This window comes from Mus musculus, chromosome 7, assembly GCF_000001635.26.
Source record: "Mus musculus strain C57BL/6J chromosome 7, GRCm38.p6 C57BL/6J".
In the NCBI taxonomy this organism is placed as follows: Eukaryota; Metazoa; Chordata; class Mammalia; order Rodentia; family Muridae; genus Mus; species Mus musculus.
In genome coordinates, this window is record NC_000073.6 from 119563829 (window position 1) to 119581743 (window position 17915).

General features: G+C 43.9%; 1 protein-coding gene across 3 annotated transcripts in view; it reads left to right on the plus strand.

The window, feature by feature from the left end:
- The window catches only part of Acsm2 (acyl-CoA synthetase medium-chain family member 2), a 46355-nt gene that overhangs the window by 9489 nt on the left and 18951 nt on the right, over positions 1-17915 (plus strand). For all 3 annotated transcript variants that reach the window (NM_001177977.1, NM_001177978.1, NM_146197.4), the window contains exons 3-8: positions 9285-9495; positions 9724-9931; positions 11782-11928; positions 14254-14407; positions 16528-16607; positions 16785-16908. In NM_001177977.1, the coding sequence (NP_001171448.1) occupies positions 9285-9495; positions 9724-9931; positions 11782-11928; positions 14254-14407; positions 16528-16607; positions 16785-16908 (924 nt within the window). The remainder of the gene's footprint in view (positions 1-9284; positions 9496-9723; positions 9932-11781; positions 11929-14253; positions 14408-16527; positions 16608-16784; positions 16909-17915) is intronic.

Below are 17915 nucleotides of genomic sequence, written 5' to 3' on the forward strand. Positions count from 1 at the left end.
TGTAGAAGAACTATGGGGTTCTGTGAGAGAAGCATCTTGCAAGAGTCAGTAACTGCAGACACTCACAACTGGTCACTATGCTGAGAATAAGTGATTGTTGACTATTCATCCGTTAATAAAACATCTCTCACACACCCCTCAGAGATTCAGGGGATATTATGGAAGAAGGGACAGAAAGAATGCAAGAATTAGATATGTAGACTGTGATTTCTGGGTATGAGATGGCTGTTGCACTCTTGAATTCACAGCAACTGTAAGTACCTGCACTAGATTTCATGGAGTAGGGAGGAGCTCACAGGTCCCACCTCTCCTAGAGGATTTTCACACAGTTAAAGGCCAAAGAGGGATGGAGAAACATTTTGTTCAGTAGTGTGCTCACTAGTAATGTGCCCATGCTCCTGTAAACAAACCTTTTCCCATGGACATACACACACACACACACACACACACACACACACACACACACACACATGAGACAGGAGAAGATTATGGGAGGGTAAATATGATTGGAATGGAATGAATTGTGTACATGTAAGAAAATTGTTATTAAACATATGATTGCATATAATTAATACATATTACTACAGAATTTTAAAAAGGAAGGTCAGAGGCACATAACACATTGTGTGACCTAGTAACCCAGTAACCCGAAACATGCTCTATTGTGACATCCAACGTGAAATAAGGAGAGGTGGGTTGGAGCATAGATGATGTGGGAGAACTTGTATTGGACTGACCTAGTGTGTAGTGTTATGGGATATTCATCAGCTCAGACAAGAGTTTAAGCCGATAGAAAGTCTTTATTAGTCAGCTGGTGACTACACTGGATGTTCAGGACCCCAGTGTAACACTGAACCTTTCTCAGGGTAAGCTCGTAATCACAAAAAAACATGTTCTGGGTTGACATTCTTCAATTAACAAGACCAGTAAGCAGGAGCATAATTGCAGAAGCTAAACACCTAAAAGCTAAAACAAACAAAAAACAAAAAAAAACCAACCAAACAAACAAACAAAACAACAACAACAAGACCCTTCTTGTGACATAGTCTGACTCCCCAGGTTTTTCCTATTTCCCAAAGGCCAGAATTTTTTAAACCCCTGTGTTTGTTTTTTTGTTTTTGGTTTTTTGGTTTTTTTTTGTTTTTTGTTTGTTTGTTTGTTTGGTTGGTTGGTTGGGTTTTTTTGTTTTGTTTTGTTTTGTTTTTGGCAACTAGGAGGGCCCACCCATCCATTGGGTATGTATAGAACTGTAAAAATCAAGTACATTTTGAGACTTTCCCAAAACTATATGGATTCTGGTGGCTTTGGCCTTTGTTTCAGTTTCAGCAGATACTTATGACTACATACTGAGTTTTACAGCCATCGTGGAGTCAGCTGTGCTAAGATCTGGGGCCCTGTTACATTTCCCACTGGTTTTAGTGAATGAATCAATGCATGGGCTCATCCTGTTTTACTTTAAGACACAGAGCCTCACTGTAAATCCGATGAGAATGAGAATTATCAGCCAGTGCTGAGAGCAGAGCAGTTAGCCAGGGGGACTAAGGGAACAGAGACAGATATATTATTTTCCCAACCACAGCAAGACTTTCTCGAATTACTCCTTATCAATTAGCAGGAAACAAGATGCCTCTCCCAAAGCCATATAGACTTTCTTCATCTCATGAGACATCTAAGCCTCTCCAATCTTGTAGGACCATTTCTGCAAGTGAATCTAATTGTTGTTTACTTCAGAAACTGAACTTTTTCATACCTCTAGGTCCTGATCACCCTATCTACTTAATTTAGAAAGTGTCAAAAGAGGCAGATTTAAGTCAAACCATTAGTACATGCCCACCAAGTAGTCTCAGAGGTCCAGTAATGTTGTTGTCCATATGAATTAACCCTAGGCAGAATAGCAGGCATCAGAATAAGACAAAGTGTCAAGGTAATAGATTTTTGGATATTAGACAAGTTTTAGCCCCTTATAAGTCCTCTAACATTAGTTACCCATTGTCATGTTAAGTTTTGTCAGTCAATGGGCTGAGAGTCTGGCTGGTTCCTATCCCAGTGTATTACAGGGGTCAGGTGTCTAAGCATAACCAGCAATCCTGGCTGAGTTTTGCCTGGGAATGATTACTTCTTTCCCCAGAGTCCCTTCCTGTGGCATGGAGTCTGATTTCCTAGATTTTTCCTATTTTCCAAAGACAGAATCTTTTAAACACCCTTTTTGTTGGCAACGGGGGGGGGGGGGGGGCAGCCACAGGGTATGTATAGAATTGTAAAGGTCAAGATGGAATATGGGTTACTGGTCTGTAGATATACTATATAAAACCTTTCCTGTGTCTGTCTTCCTCAGTTCCCAGGTCTAGACATGAGGGCTGTGGGGGTTAAGCCATAACCCTCTATTCATACCAAACACAAGTCTCAGGAAGAGGTAGAGGACTGGAAGAGCCCAGGCCCCAGTGAAATCTGGAAACAGTCTATTTGGAAGCAGTATCTGTGGCTTCCATTTTCTTGACTGGGGTGAGGTGGATCCATGGTACAATTCCAGTTATATCTTCACAGCCATGGGAGCGGAGACAATCATCTTGTAGGGTCATTTCCATGTTAGTTTCAGGGCCCTATTGGATATCTATTTGACCCAGATAGTATCACTGGACTGGGACAAGGGAAAACTGGTGGGGAACCTTGGAGGTGGATCTTTTGGATAGTCCAATGCAGAGTCTTTATGCACTGGAGGGCCTGGAGTGACTTGAGAAAGGAATGCTACAAGAATTCTGCCACCCACAGCTCCCAGAGGAGGCTCCACTCCCAGTCACTCTAGCACACCCAGGATCATAGGATCAGGGGTGAGGAGGACACAACACCTGTTCTAACACCACCATCGGATGGGTTTCATTGGCTGGATCTGTCATTGGTTAGCTGTTCCCTCAGTCTCTGCTCCATCTTTATCCTTGTGCATCTTGTAGGCAGAGCTAATTTTGAAGTGAAGGTTTTGTGGGTAGATTGATGTCCCCCTCTTTCCACTGGAAGTTCTTCCCGACTACAGAAAGTGACCACTTCAGTCTCTATATCCCCTGTTGGTAGGAATTTCAGCTAGAGTCACCCCATAAACTCCCCAGAGCCTCCCCTATCCCAGGTCTCCAGCTAGTCCCAGAGATGCCCCTGCAATGATATCCATTCTCACTTCCAGCCCTCTCCCATCCCCTCCCCAAACATCAGTTACCAGAGTCCTGCCGGTTGTTTCCAAGAGAAGATCTTTCCCTCTGGTGTGGGGGTTAAGTTGTCCATTTCTTCTTTACCGTGGAGTCTCAGGCAGCATTTGGTCATGATATGATACCAGAATATCCATAGGCCCCAGTGGTCTTAGGGCCATTTGTCAGGCAGCCAAGACACAAGCCTGACAGTAGAAGACAAGAATTTGTGGAGGAAGACAAACAGCCTTTAGGGGAAGCCAAAATTGTTTAATGTCCCCTTTCCTAGTAGTAAGAAGCTCTCTTTTTTCTCTAGATCACACTGTGGACATGACTGGTGGTAAAAGCACAGCACTGACAGTCTGTGTATAGCGTGGTAGACTTTCCTTTCCCCATCTGAGAGCCTGGGTCACAGCAATCAGTGCTGCTCTCGAGCTGAGGTACTTGGCGTGGGCCCATATCATTTCAGCTCAAGTAACTATTTTAGCTCCCGCATACTTGCTTTTATCTTTCATCTCCTGACAGTCATGGATGAGCACCAGTGTCATCAGGCAAGAGAGCAGCTGAATTGATGGTGCTAAGTTTCTCAAACTGGACTCGAGGGTGCGCCAGGAGTTAGGGTCTGGTCACGTGGTCATTAGAGAGCCAGCATTCTGGACTTCCTCAGGAGGGCCTCAATCATGTCATGGGTGTTGTGAGGATAAGATCTTGACCCAGTGTTAACTTGTTTGCTTTATTTTATTAAACTAGCAATAACTGTCATGATTCTTAAACAGGTGGCTCATCCTGTGGCTGCAGGGTCCAACCACACGGGCATGTCATGGCCCCAAAGCTTTCCTTAAAATCCCTTTAGGGCTGAAGCAGAAGTCAGAGCTGTTTTTAAAGCCTCACATGTCTTTTGTTTAGTCTCAGTCCAGATTAGAAACTTAATGCCCTACTCCGTGCTGGCGTAGAGAGGTCTTATTATTTCCACAAACTCTGGTATCCAGAGGCATCAATATCCTGCTGTAGCCAGGAACTCTTAGTCTTTAGAATTTGAGATTTGGAGGACCGTAGCAATCTTACTCTGAGACAGGCTCCTTTTGCCTTCCTTCAGCTGGTAGCGAAGATAAGAAGCCACTGATATACAAAGTTGAGCTTTCTTAGCTGACATTCTGTAGCCCAATGTCTACAACTCTGACAGCAGCTGCTCAGTGGCCCTTTTGTAATCTATCTTCCCTGGAAACTTCTGACAGAATGGCAGGAAGTCTGCATTTAGTGTCTTTAATTCCTGGGGCAACCCAGTCCAGGTAAGTTGCCCACTGTTACCTCCCACTGGGTCTGTCCATGTAAAAGCAAAGATGGGTCACCTCACCTCTGCCAATGGGAAGCTGGAAAATACATATTTTGGGTGAAAGAGTATGTATACCTGATTCTCTGGAATACAGACTCATGAGGATCAGAGGTCCCAGTTTTCTTCACAGGCAGGAGAGGTTCAGTCCCAGGTACCTCTTGGTTGGGCACCAAGATATCTGTTTCTTCAAGCTAGGCAATATAATCTGCATTTTCCCCTTATGTGTCCAGGGTCATTGGGTATTGTCTTACTTGGAAAAAGGTAGCTGAACTGGGTAGTTGAACAATTATAGGAGCATGGTGTTGAGCCAATCCTGAGGTATTGATTTCTTTAATCCCCTATGTGAGGGTGAGACACGGGAACTTTGCTGGGTATCTCTAAGTCTCACTGTATTTCATCATGAGGAAATGGGACAGTGGCTTTCAGTTATGTAAAAGACCTTGCCCCACTCAGCTCTCTGTGGTTGAACACCTTTTAAGGTACTTCCAGCAACTGGGACCTAGTTATACCAATACATTTTTTTTAACTTTTTTTTTTTTTTTAACATCTGGGGACAAGTTGGTGACAAAGAAAACCGGTTTTTTGTTTGTTTGTTTGTTTTGTTTTGTTTTTTTAATTAGGTATTTTCCTCATTTACATTTCCAATGCTATCCCAAAAGTCCCCCATACCCTCCACCCCCACTCCCCTACCCACCCACTCCCACTTTTTGGCCCTGGCATTCCCCTGTACTGGGGCATATAAAGTTTGCAAGTCCAAAGGGCTTCTCTTTCCAGTGATGGCTGACTAGGCCATCTTTTGATACATATGCAGCTAGAGTCAAGAGCTCCGGGGTACTGGTTAGATCATAATGTTGTTCCACCTATAGGGCTGCAGATCCCTTTAGCTCCTTGGGTATTTTCTCTAGCTCCTCCATTGGGGGCTCTGTGATCCATCCGAAAACCGTTTTAGTAGCTATCTTTAATCCTTTAAGAAGGACCTATCAAAAGTTGTTTAAAGTCTGTGAGGTCAGTGGTAGATAGAAGGAAAAATTTGTTTTATCCAGGCTGTGTTGTCTGGTAGTGATCCCTTTGCCCAGTGCAGGGAGCATTTGTTTATTTACTTATTTTTACTTTTTCAGAAAATAAAGGGTTTTACAGATCACTGATTTAAAAGGAGACATAAATCATAACAGAGAAAGGAGTAGAATTTCCTTTTTACTTCCAGCTCAGCCCAGGGGAATTCCCCCCCTTCCCTGGGGCAGCTTAGAGCAGGTGCAGAGCAGAGGGAATGCTCACCTAGGAGTCTCTGTTCCCTTCTTGTGTGCTTTCTTCTTACATGGTGGGGGCCCTTGACGAGATACCCAGTTCCTTCACACCTCCACAGGGACTAACCCTGACCAAGAGCAGGAGTCCAGCAACAAAACACGTCAGAGTGCCTGCTCCTGGAGTGGGACAGACAGAGGGAGGATCTTTTTGGGTTTCCCTGGGTGACCTCTTGCAGAAGCAAGAGGATTCAGGTCCCCAAAAGGATGGGGCATAGTTCTTAAGCCAGAGGCTCCTCACACCAGAGAAAGTCACTGGTCAATGCAGAGAAACAAATCCGACAGGAACACATAGAAAGACAGAGGTGTGCCCACACGGAGACACACATAGAATGACACATGGACACAAACACACACACACACACACACACACAGAGAGAGAGAGAGAAAGAGAGAGAGAGAGAGAGAGAACCAGGGGTGGCCACCACACATTTATACACCTGAGCAGACAGGAGGACTCTCACAGGGATCCTGGACACTGGAACAGCAGCCAAACAGAAGTCACGTTAACTTAGACTTACCTCTGGAGGTGACAGAACAGGTGACTTTCCAGTTCGTTTCTTATTGTGGTGGAGGTGTCAGACCCATCTGAATCGACAGGCAACAAATGATCAAAGGGAGTCTGGGGTGGGGATGCTGGAACATCTCAAGTTGCACACCCTCTAGGAGTACCTGACAACTGCACTCTTTCTTTTTCTAAGGGGCTCTGAGACCCCGGTGTCTCAAGGTATGGTCTGTGGGATTTCTCTGGGGCTTTCAGAAACATTGTGAGGTATTCACCAGAGAAGACATGGGCCTGAGATAATAGAAAGTCTTCATTAGCTGGCCACAGTTACACTGAGTGTCCGGGATCCCAGTTATCCCCGAGTCATTCTCAGGGTGAGCTTTTAAGCACCAAACATATGCTCTAGGTTGACATATGTCAGTTCACAAGAACAGTCAGCCAGAACAGAACTACAAAAGCTAAAAAGCAAGGTTAGTACACTTGAGACTTTCCCAGAATGATATGGACTTTGACAGATTAGGCCTTTATTTTAGTTTTGGCAAGTGTTTCTGTCTACATGCTGAATTATACAGCCAGAATGATACTTTCATCATGGAGTCAGTTGTGCTAAGGTCTGAGGCCCTGTTATAATACTGACCCCCATAGGCTCAGTTTAAACATTTGGTCTCCAGCTGGTGATGATGGTTTGGGAAGTGGTAAAGGCTTTAAACAGTGGGACTATAGGAAACAGGTCACTGAGGACATAACCCTGAACTTTTGCTTTGTTTGTGGTCTCTGCTTCTCTCTTTGCTTCCTGTCACGGAGTGAGTAGCCTCTGTCACACACTCCTACTGCCGTGACTCTGCCTCACCTTACGCATGCACAGAGAGTCAACACAGCCAAGGGATGCTAATGGGATCCTCTGAATGTACAAGCTAAGAGATACATTAAGGGGTTTGTCACAGTGACAGCCATTCTGATTAACATTATCACAGAAAGAAACCAACCACTCAAGGCTTAGCCAGTCTTCTCAGAAAACTAGGCCACATGTCCTTGCCATTGAGGTGTGCGAGTAAGATGTCCACTCAACGGAGTAGGCATCAGCCCAAGAGATGGGGGTGGGGTGGGGGTGGGGCAGGGATGTTGAAACCTCAAAGTTTCTTGTCCACCTATGAGTTTCATTCACTACCACCTCAATACTACCTTCACCATAAATACAATTCGAGAGACTGAACTGGCTCATCCAGGCTAAGGCAGGAGAAGGGCTGGACTTAACCAGCAAGGGAACCAAACAGGGATACCCAAAGGAAGCTGTGATGAGGACGTTGTTCTGAAGTCCTGGTTCTGTGAAACAACTGTAGCATGCCGATTGCACCCTCCTCTCTGTTGAAGACGGAACACAGGTTCAAGGTTGTGGCACGACTCTTCCTGGGAGACTTGCTGATCATCCCATCCAGTGTGATGACAGGCCAAAGAACCGATCTGATCTAAGTCAAGATCGGTGAAACCATGAGCCTTTAGGGATAGTTACAAGGGTATGGGTAAGGAGTTACAGGGACATGAGTAACAAACACAAAGGGCCATGTGTCACTGAGAAGCCCTCCTCAGCATGAATCACTAGTGCGCCTTATGCAACTAGCTATTTACTACTTACATACAACAGCCTGATCTGGCTTCTTGAAGATTCATGTGCCTGTGTGTCTTGTAGACTTGGGCTTCATTGTTTTGTTAGTTTCATGAGCCCCTGAGCCTCTCCTGTCCTACAAGGGACTGTTTCAATCCAGAGGAAGGGACTGAGTCTCTTTGTCTCCGAGTGCATGCATGCACATGCACCAATGAACACACATGCATACGTGTTTATAATGTGTGAGTGCAAGTGGATGCCAGAGGTCAGCCTCATGTGCCCTTCCTCCGCTACCTCACTTTGGGGTTTGAGATGGAAGTCTCTCACTGACCAGTCGAGTACACTAGGCAGACTGAACAGCACGTCACAGGGATCTGCCTGTCTCCACCTCCTCAGTGCATGAATTACAAGTGTGTGTCACCACGACCTGCTTTGTCCATGTGTCCTGGGGAATGGAACTCAGGTCCTACAGTTTGCATGACAAGCGTGTAACCTCGCAGACATACCTGAGAGGTACCCTTTACTCACCTCTCAGGTATCCTCAAGCTAATCGGGCTGGCAATCAGATTATCTAGCACAGCAATATATAATGTGTTTTAGCTGTTATTTTTTTTAAACATGCATATTAAAACTCTCTGTTTTAATTCAGTATCAATAGATCTAACCCACATTTAAAAAATAACTTGAGGGTTTTCAGCACTTTTTAATTGTGTGCGGATGTCCTCGGATTGACAAGCCTACCCCTAGAGTTGCAGTTTGTCTTGTTTGCTATGTTCCTTTCACCAGACTTCTTGACCTGATAGCTTCCAGTAATGACATGGAGACCTCTTATTATTAATAAAAGATTACACCTTATAACTTAGGCTTGTTCCCACTAGCTTGTATAACTTAGTTAACCATCTACACTTGTCCACACTTGCCACATGGTCTGTTAGCTCTCTTTCACACAGTCCCAGCACCTGTTCCTTCCACCTCCCTGTCCAGATGGAGAACCCCCCCCCCCCCACACACTCACACACGACACACCTCCTCACCTGTGCTCATACCTGATCCTTTCTCAGAGTTCCTATCTCTGCCTGGAAGGTCCACCTTTCCTCTCCTGCCCTACTTTAGGCTGTCAGCTCTTTATTAAGCCAATCAAGTGACAGAGAAGATGTTTTACAAAACATGGAGATAGGTGATGTTCATAAAAATAACAATACCAAAGTTTAGACAGCACTTATCACTCTGCTTGTACAGAAATCAACATCTGAATAATACAAAAACAACCTTCACGCGGTTCACAGAGAAGATTATCCCAACACCTTCCTGTGTCTGACCTCCTGCGTTTCCACAGTTCTTCTGATCACCAGGTCTTCTTTTCCTTCAGGCTGGCAAGAGATCTTCAGGTCCAGCCCTGTGGTGGATGAATGGCAGTGGGAAAGAAATAAAGTGGAGCTTCCGAGAACTGAGTGAAGCCAGTAAACAAACGGCCAATGTTCTCTCGGGAGCCTGTGGCCTACATCGTGGGGACCGTGTGGCAGTAGTGCTTCCCCGAATCCCAGAGTGGTGGCTGATGATCCTGGGCTGCATGCGGACAGGTTAGTAACTGCCCACACAGGCTGGGCTCTCTCCCTTGTGAAGGCAATGGAGGGGAGAGAACTGCAGCCTCCTCTCCTTAGAGAAACCCCCATAGAATGTGCTGTTCTTCTTCCCCATTGGTTACCCCACCCGCCCTTCTGGTTGGCCCCCATGGCTGTGCACAGCCCTTCTCTGGAGAAGAAGACAATTTCCTTCCTAGCACTCTTTAAACTGTTTGGCTTCTCCAGGCCTTGTTTTCATGCCTGGGACCATCCAGATGAGATCCTCAGACATACTCTACAGGCTGCAGGCATCCAAGGCCAGGGCCATTGTGGCTGGGGACGAAGTAGCTCAGGAAGTGGATGCTGTGGCCCCTGACTGCTCTTTTCTGAAAATCAAGTTGCTGGTGTCTGAAAACAGTCGAGAAGGATGGCTAAACTTCAAGGCATTGCTAAAGTGAGTATCTCTTGTCTTAGCCAGCTTTTCACCCAAAACAGAAATCCAACCAAGAAATTGTACAGTTGTGCACAGTGTAAGTCTAAGGGGAGTGAGACAGTGAAGAAAAAAAAACAAATAAATGCAAGTGTTTAGTATAGATTCACTCCAAAGGTGGGTGGAGCCAGGCATTCAGACACCTCTCTAAAAGCACATAGAATGCCCCCAAGGATTTTCCAACAAAGGACTGACATTCATTTGTTCATGGTTTTAAGGGATATTATTACCTTACACTTCTGAGCTTTTATATTTACAGGTCCAGAGTCCCATCCTACAGTACTATTTAAAAGAATCCCCAGAAGACTAAGGGCCTAAGGATGTGGCTCAGTGGACAAGAGCTCTTGCTGTACAAGCACGAGACCTAATTCAAATCCCCAGCATCCATGGAAAAAAGAGAGCATGGCTGCACATGCCTGTAACTCTAGCATTGGGAGGGAAAGACAGACAGACCCCAAAAGTTCACAGGCCAGCCAAACCTTGTCTAAAACTAAGATTCCAGTTCATTGAGAGACCTTGTCTCAAGGCAATATTGCAGAGAGCAGAAGCAAGAGCCACCTGTGGCTTTTGAGTGTTCACATGCACTTGTGTGCTTAGCACATATATGAATACACCCCCCCACACACACACACACACTGTACAGGCACATATACATACATACAGATAGACAGACACATGGCAGAAGCACATAAAATGAATATTATATAAGCACACTACACAGGCACATACAAATACACAGATATACATACACATACTACATACTGAATGGGGTTGAAAGGCATCTAGAACTATTTACCATAGCCATAGATCAAATGTGAGGTGAGCCCCACAGTATATGAGACAACCCCTCAGAGATGCCTGGTGCACTGACTTTCAGGCTTTCCCCACATTCTGCATTCCTAGGAGACACTTTGCAGAATAGTGGTCCTTCTAGAATTTCATCGAAAGACTGGCTGGATAAATGGGATTCTTGCCACATGTTTGAAATCAGTCCATTAGAGACACATGCCTTAGGAAACATTTAGGGAGAACATAAAGGTTCCCTACCCCTTTCTACTGTCATGATCTTTGAACTAATTTTCACAAAATAAGCAATAAAACACCAGCTTTTAAAGATTCAAATTCAAGACACTAGAAAGATTGCCTAAAAAAAAAAAAAACCTGTAGGTCCTTCCAGAGAATAAAAGTGGGTGACAAGAAATCATGTGGGGTACTGGAGAAACTAGCTCTGCTCTTCCTGAGGTTTAGTTCCCAACATCTATATGGCAGATTAACAACTGTCTATAACTCCAGTTCCAGGGTATCCAATGCCCTCCCTCTTCTGGCCTCCACAGTAAACATAGACACGTTGTACGTATACATAAATGCAGGCAAAACACCATTACTCATAAAATACAAATAAATACTTTTTAAAAATCACTTGGAAAACTAACTGCCCACCTTCTGTGCCCCTGGTATCATTCTGAGCCAACAACAATTGAATTAACATGAAGTCCCTGCTACTTAAACCCTTGCTTTCTCTGTTGCCAGGTTACCTTTCTTGCTAAACTCTCTGAGATGGGCTTTCTTGACCCCGTTTCACAGAAACAGAGACTCACAGAGGTTAGGTAACTTATCTCACAGAGTTAACCAAGTTCTAAGTCTGATGCACACAAGGAATCCATGAATTTTACCACTCAAGAGCTTCCCTTCAGAGACAGGTCCTCTCACTTGGCTTTGTCAGCTCAAGGGCTACTGAGAGAGGATGAGTCACAGTATCTAGTATCATCAGCATCCAGGCTAGATCTGAGACACTGACTGTCTGGTTCCTGTAGAGAGGCATCCACCATTCATCAGTGTGTGGAGACAGAAAGCCGAGAATCAGCAGCCATCTACTTCACTAGTGGGACCAGTGGCCCTCCCAAGATGGCAGAACACTCCCACTGCAGCCTGGGCATCAAGGCCAAGATGGATGCTGCCAGGTAAGCTGCTCCTTTTCCTTCTATAGATTCATAGCAATTGTTCTGAAGGCAGGTCTGATCTTCCCTGGAGACCTCGAGAAAGACAACTGAGAAGTGAAGCTATAAAGGCAAGGCTTCACATACATGGAACTCTTTGGTGTGACATCTCTGTTTTAGACAACACAAGGTCTCAATACCTCTTCCTTGAGTCAAGCCACACTGGTATGATGGATGGATAGCAATGGGGTGCAAAAGTCCTCTTCCAAGATGCTCTCTACCTTGTCATTGAGGTTCTCTGGTAATTTGTTTTAATGGCACCCAGATTCCAGGAGGACATCTTCTTTTTGCTAGCAACAAATTACTTTGCAAATTTATTCATGTGAAAAGGATCATTAGAGGAATGAGATGAACTGTGTTATTGGAGTTTCTAGAACATGGGCCTCAAGACAGTACTGATTTCATTACTAGGTCACTATGACCTGTGGAGTTAGAAGGGACAGTGGCAAGGTCATCATGAGCTAAGGACTGAAGAGCTTTGTGTTCTTTCCCCATAACTCCTTCCTACAATGGTAATTTTATTATTAGAACAGGAAATAGCTTAATATTTTAAAAAACTTTTTAAAAGCATAAATGTCCTACCTATGAGTCAACAGTATCAGAGAACTAAATTAGTCTAAATTAGGAGCGAGGCGTATAGCTTCATAAAGTCCTTGTCACACAAGCAATAGGACTGTGGTCCCCAGAATCCACATTTTAAAAAAGTAGTTTGGTTGCCCACATTTGTGATGCCAAATCCTGGAGGTGTTGATGGCCTTCAGAGATGCTCAAGTTTAGCCTAATTTGCAAACTCCAGGGCAGGCAGTGAGAGATAATATCTCAAAAATTAAGGTAGAGAGGATCTGAGGACAACACCTGATGTTCATCTCTGGCCTCTACAAACAGACACATTCGTACACACAGGAAGGTGTCTCCTCATGAACACACACATGCACATAATTCCACATAAAATGAATAATTTAATAGATGAGCTGAAATAAGATACAATTTTAAGGACATGTAATAAATAACTTTTTAAAGTAAGATATTACTTTTCACTACCACCATCCCAAATAGGTTCCAATATTCTTAATTTCCTAAAAAGATCAACCATCTTGAGTGTGTGTGTGTGTGTGTGTGTGTGTGTACATTATTGTGTGTTCTTCCTGTCTATCCTACAACATCTTTGTTTTGACAAGGGGTTGGTGCCTCTTATTCTGCTCCGGAGAAAGAAAGGGAACAAGTTTTCCCAGTACTGCAGCTGTGTTCAGGCAGTTCATGGTACTTGGAGCAAAGAGAGCCAAAGGTCTATTCAACAAGCTTGAAGTTGGCCAGACTATTATATGTTGACCTGGTGGCTGAGGACCTATGCTCACTGAGCAAAGTGCTTGTACAAGTGTGAGAACCTAGACTCAGATCTCCAGCACCCACAGAAAAGCTACATGTGGTGATGCATGTCTATAATCCCAGCACTAGAGGAACATAGCCAGTAGGACCGCCCTAGAACTCATTGGCCAGCCAATCCAGCCAGTCAATGAGCTCAAGGTTTAGTGAGATACCCTGTCTCAAAGAATAAGGTAGAGCGTGACAGATAAGGACACTTGACATGTACACACATGCATACATTAACACACACACACACACACATGTTTCCTTTGATGTCTTTTGTTAGTAAGCTTTTTCTGGGTGATTCTGCTTGTCAGCCAGTATCCTAGCATTGGGGAGAAGGTGAGAATAAACCCTAGTTATCTTCTAAATAGTGTCTTCTAGGGTAACAGTTTGTAGATGTACTGGCTAGTTTTGTGTCAACTTGACACAGCTGGAGTTATCACAGAGAAAGGAGCTTCAGTTGAGGAAATACCTCCATGGGATACAACTGTAAGGCATTTTCTCAATTAGTGATCAAGGGGGAAGGGCCCATTGTGGGTGGGACCATCTCTGGGCTGGTAGTCTTGGGTTCTATAAGAGAGCAGGCTGAGTAAGCCAGGGGAAGCAAGCCAGTAAAGAACATCCCTCCATGGCCTCTGCATCAGCTCCTGCTTTCTGACCTGTTTGAGTCCAGTCCTGACTTCCTTTGGTGATGAACAGCAATATGGAAGTGTAAGCCGAATAAACCCTTTCCTCCCCAACTTGCTTCTTGGTCATGATGTTTTGTCCAGGAATAGAAACCCTGACTAAGACAGTAGAGCACTCTCACACTTTGACACACACTGCATGCCCACATCTAACCCTTCCCCTACACAGCCCCTCAAGCACCACACTGTTGATATACACTCATCTCTGTATGACTATGTTCTGTGTTTTCAACAGCTGGACAGGCCTGAGTACTTCTGACATAATATGGACCATCTCAGACACGGCTTGGATAATGAACATTTTAGGAGCGTTTCTGGAACCTTGGGTATTGGGAGCATGCATATTTGTCCATCTTTTGCCAAAGTTTGATTCACAAACTGTTCTAAAGGTAAGAGAGGACCATTTGCATTGGTTGATCAGAGTAAACTCAGTATTTGCACACTCCAGGTTATTGCAGTTAGTTTCAATTCATAAAACTTCTGCTAAATCCCAACCACATGGACGAGCAGTGGACAGCAGGAGGCAAGACAGAAGCTTGTGCCCATCTAACAAAGCTCATGGTCTAGGGAGAGAGATGGATACATACATTGATGAATGACTTCCATTCAGGAAATGGGACTAGTTGGCGGCTCTCCCAAGAAAGAGGCACTTGTCTTGATGTCAAATCTCAGAAAATGAGATAATAGGTAATAACCATTGTGTACACACACACACCCCGCACACACACGTGTGGGGGGTGTGAGGGTGTCATATTTCCTTTTTTATTTGTGGAGTAACACAAGACAATGGTTAAAATGTATGGAAGACCACTATTCTAATGTGTAGTTGGAAAATCATTCACATGGGCCAGACACTGCTTCTGTCAGCTTAGGCTAGTGCACAGAAATGCCTCAGACTGGGAGGCTCACATAGCCACAGAACAGATGATTCCCACATTTCTGAAGAATGAGATGGAAGATGATCAAGGTACCAGAGGGGTTGCCTGCTTAACAAGGAATCTCATGCTGGCTTGTAGGCATCACCTTCTTCCTATATCCTTAGGAGAAGGAGAGGTGGGAAAGGAGGGAAGAGAGAGAAGAGGAAGGGAAAAGAGGAGACAAGGGGAATAGAGAGTCTTGTTCTTTTCTTATAGCAGTAACTAACATGCCATTGGCACACCTTTTCATTACTTGGCATTATTACCTCCAAATCCAACCACGTGAGGGTTAGAGACCTATCCTATTGCTCCACCCAGCATATAGGATGCCTGGTTTATATCAGACACACATGTAACCATCACAAGATAGAAACCTCAAATGTTCCCATAGCTGCAGAAGGTGCTCATGCCTCCCCTCGCCATGCCCTCACCTCATAAGTTACTAATTCTTTTGACTTCTACCAGTTTAAATTTCACCTTTTCTCTTTGTGTGTGTGTGTGTGAATTCAAGTGTAGGAAGTATAATCTATGTGTCTGGTTTCTTTCCTTCAGCTAATCTCTTTGTGAGGCTAATCTATATTTTTTCATGTATGTGAAGTTTGTTTTTGAAAATTGCTCTATAGTGTTCCATTCTAAGAATGTGTCTAGAAATGAACCATCATTTCTTTCCCATCATATTACAGATGGGTTTGTGTCCAATTTAGGAAATTTGCACAGAAAGAATGAGAGAGAGAGGATTCCTTTCCTGTGTAGTCTGAGATAGTTATTAAGAAAATCTACATGCTATAGCTTCTTATTACCACATAGTAACAAACAATAAATGTGCTTTCATTTTGACTGCAAAAATATAATACAGGATAGCTAGAGTTGTCAGTTGCACATGCAGGAAACATTGTGTGATCCGTGCATGATCTTTTTTTTTTTTTCTGTAAATTTGCTTAGATCGCTGTTCAGTTCTGCACAAAACAAGTATTGTGAGGGAGACAGCATTGCATAGTGTGTGGCAAATACTGACTCTTCCAGTTGTTTACAGTCTTCTTAACCCTGCAGGGCTCAGGTCCATAAACAGGATCACAATCACAGTACATAGTGCATACGGTCATTGTGAGACCTGCTTGAGTAAGAATTCGGTTTCACGCCTTTCAGGAATTGTTTGTTTGTTTGTTTGTTTGTTTGTTTCACAGTGATTTTCTTGGAAATAGCCTATACTAAGCCTGGTTCCAGAAGGTTAAGGCACTGAGTGAAGATCTTATAATTCATTTGCTGCAGCATCTGGTCTATTCCTCCTGATGGCTGAGACTTTGGTGGGGAGAAGTGGGGAACTGTGAGGATGAGTCTTAAACTGATTGGGAAGAGCCAGGCTTTGACAAAAGTGTTGCAGATGAATCTTGGAACTTTTTCTATCTGGGATCATTTCGTCTGTTGTGTCTTGAGGATGTGTGAGAATTATGAGACTTGTTAAGTCTAAAACAAACACAACAGACAAACTAGGATTTTAGTCAGGATCACTCAAACCCGAGAAGTTGTGGTTGACATGGTGAGTTTCGCATCTGTGTCTCAGAGCAGTGTTACAGATGGCTTTCTCTTCACAGGTGCTTTCCAGCTATCCCATCAATACCCTGGTGGGTGCCCCCATCATTTACCGGATGTTGCTACAACAGGATCTTTCCAGGTGATGGACCTGTAGGGGACTGGTAGGAGTCTCTAGACCCATCCCTGTACTTATTAAGCTGGATGTACTTAGCCTATATAAAACCAGGAACACCATCATAGCACCCAGGACTCAGCCCCAAGTCTGGGTAGACTCCAGTTCCAATGAATCTAAAGGTAAGTAAACTCTCTTCTTTAGTTACAAATTTCCACATCTGCATAGCTGCTTCAGTGGAGGAGAGACCCTTCTCCCAGAGACTCTGGAGAACTGGAAAGCCAAGACAGGACTGGAAATCCGAGAAATCTATGGCCAGACAGAAACGGTATCTGCTCCCAGGGAACCATGGGCTGATCGCACCTGCTAGACTTGAGTTTCTGTTTGATACCCGGATGATTGTGAAGCAGCATATAACTCTTTTAGTTGGGAAATACTTATTGAACATCTACAAGGGGAACAAAATGATCATGTTCCTAACTTCACAGGGATTACATTCTAGCAGGGTGGGGGGGCGGGGGGGGGAAATCAAGCAATAGAAGCCATGGTAGGTGATGAAAAGGGTTATGAAAAAGAGGCAAAGAGTAGTCAAGAGATAGAGGCTTAATGTAGTGAGAATTCTGGAATTTTGGTCTCCTTAGAAGACATAGAAATATCATTTATTTATATGCTTTCATTTTCATCTCAGAAGCTGACTGTGATTTGCCTCATACTGTAGTAGAGGCAAGGTTTTGCTAGTTGCAGATACTTTCTGCAGTTGTGTGACATTTGGAATTCTGGGAATTTTTCGGAGTGTATATAAAAGAAAGGGCTCCAATAGGTGGGGTTGGTGGTTGGTGGTCATTCAGTGTATGTGTGTGTGTGTGTGTGTGTACATGTGTGTACATGTGTGTGGGGTTATGGTTTGTTAGTCATGCTCAAAGAAGAAACAAGAAGAAAGAAATTGGGTTCAGAGATCATTATATTTTTCACCATCTATACTCTTCTTTTTCTCCTATCTAGTGATGGTATTGAAACTAGAGGTATAAGGGTAGGAAAAAGAAGAACCAACAGAGTAGCAAAGACCTGCTATAAGAGAAGAAGAAAGAAATTAGATTCCTCTCTTTTTCCTTCTTTCTCACCTATCTAGTGATAGGGTGTCAGCACAGCTTAGTCTGGTCTGTGTTACTATAACCCAATACCTGAGGCTAGTTGATTTATGAAGAAAAGTAGGTATTTATTTTGATTCATAGTTTTGAATGCCAGGAAGTCTAAGATTGGAGCCACCACCAAGTCCCATCAGAAAAGCATTAATTCCTCTAACTTACCTAATGGTTCCTTAGAGGCTCCATCTTC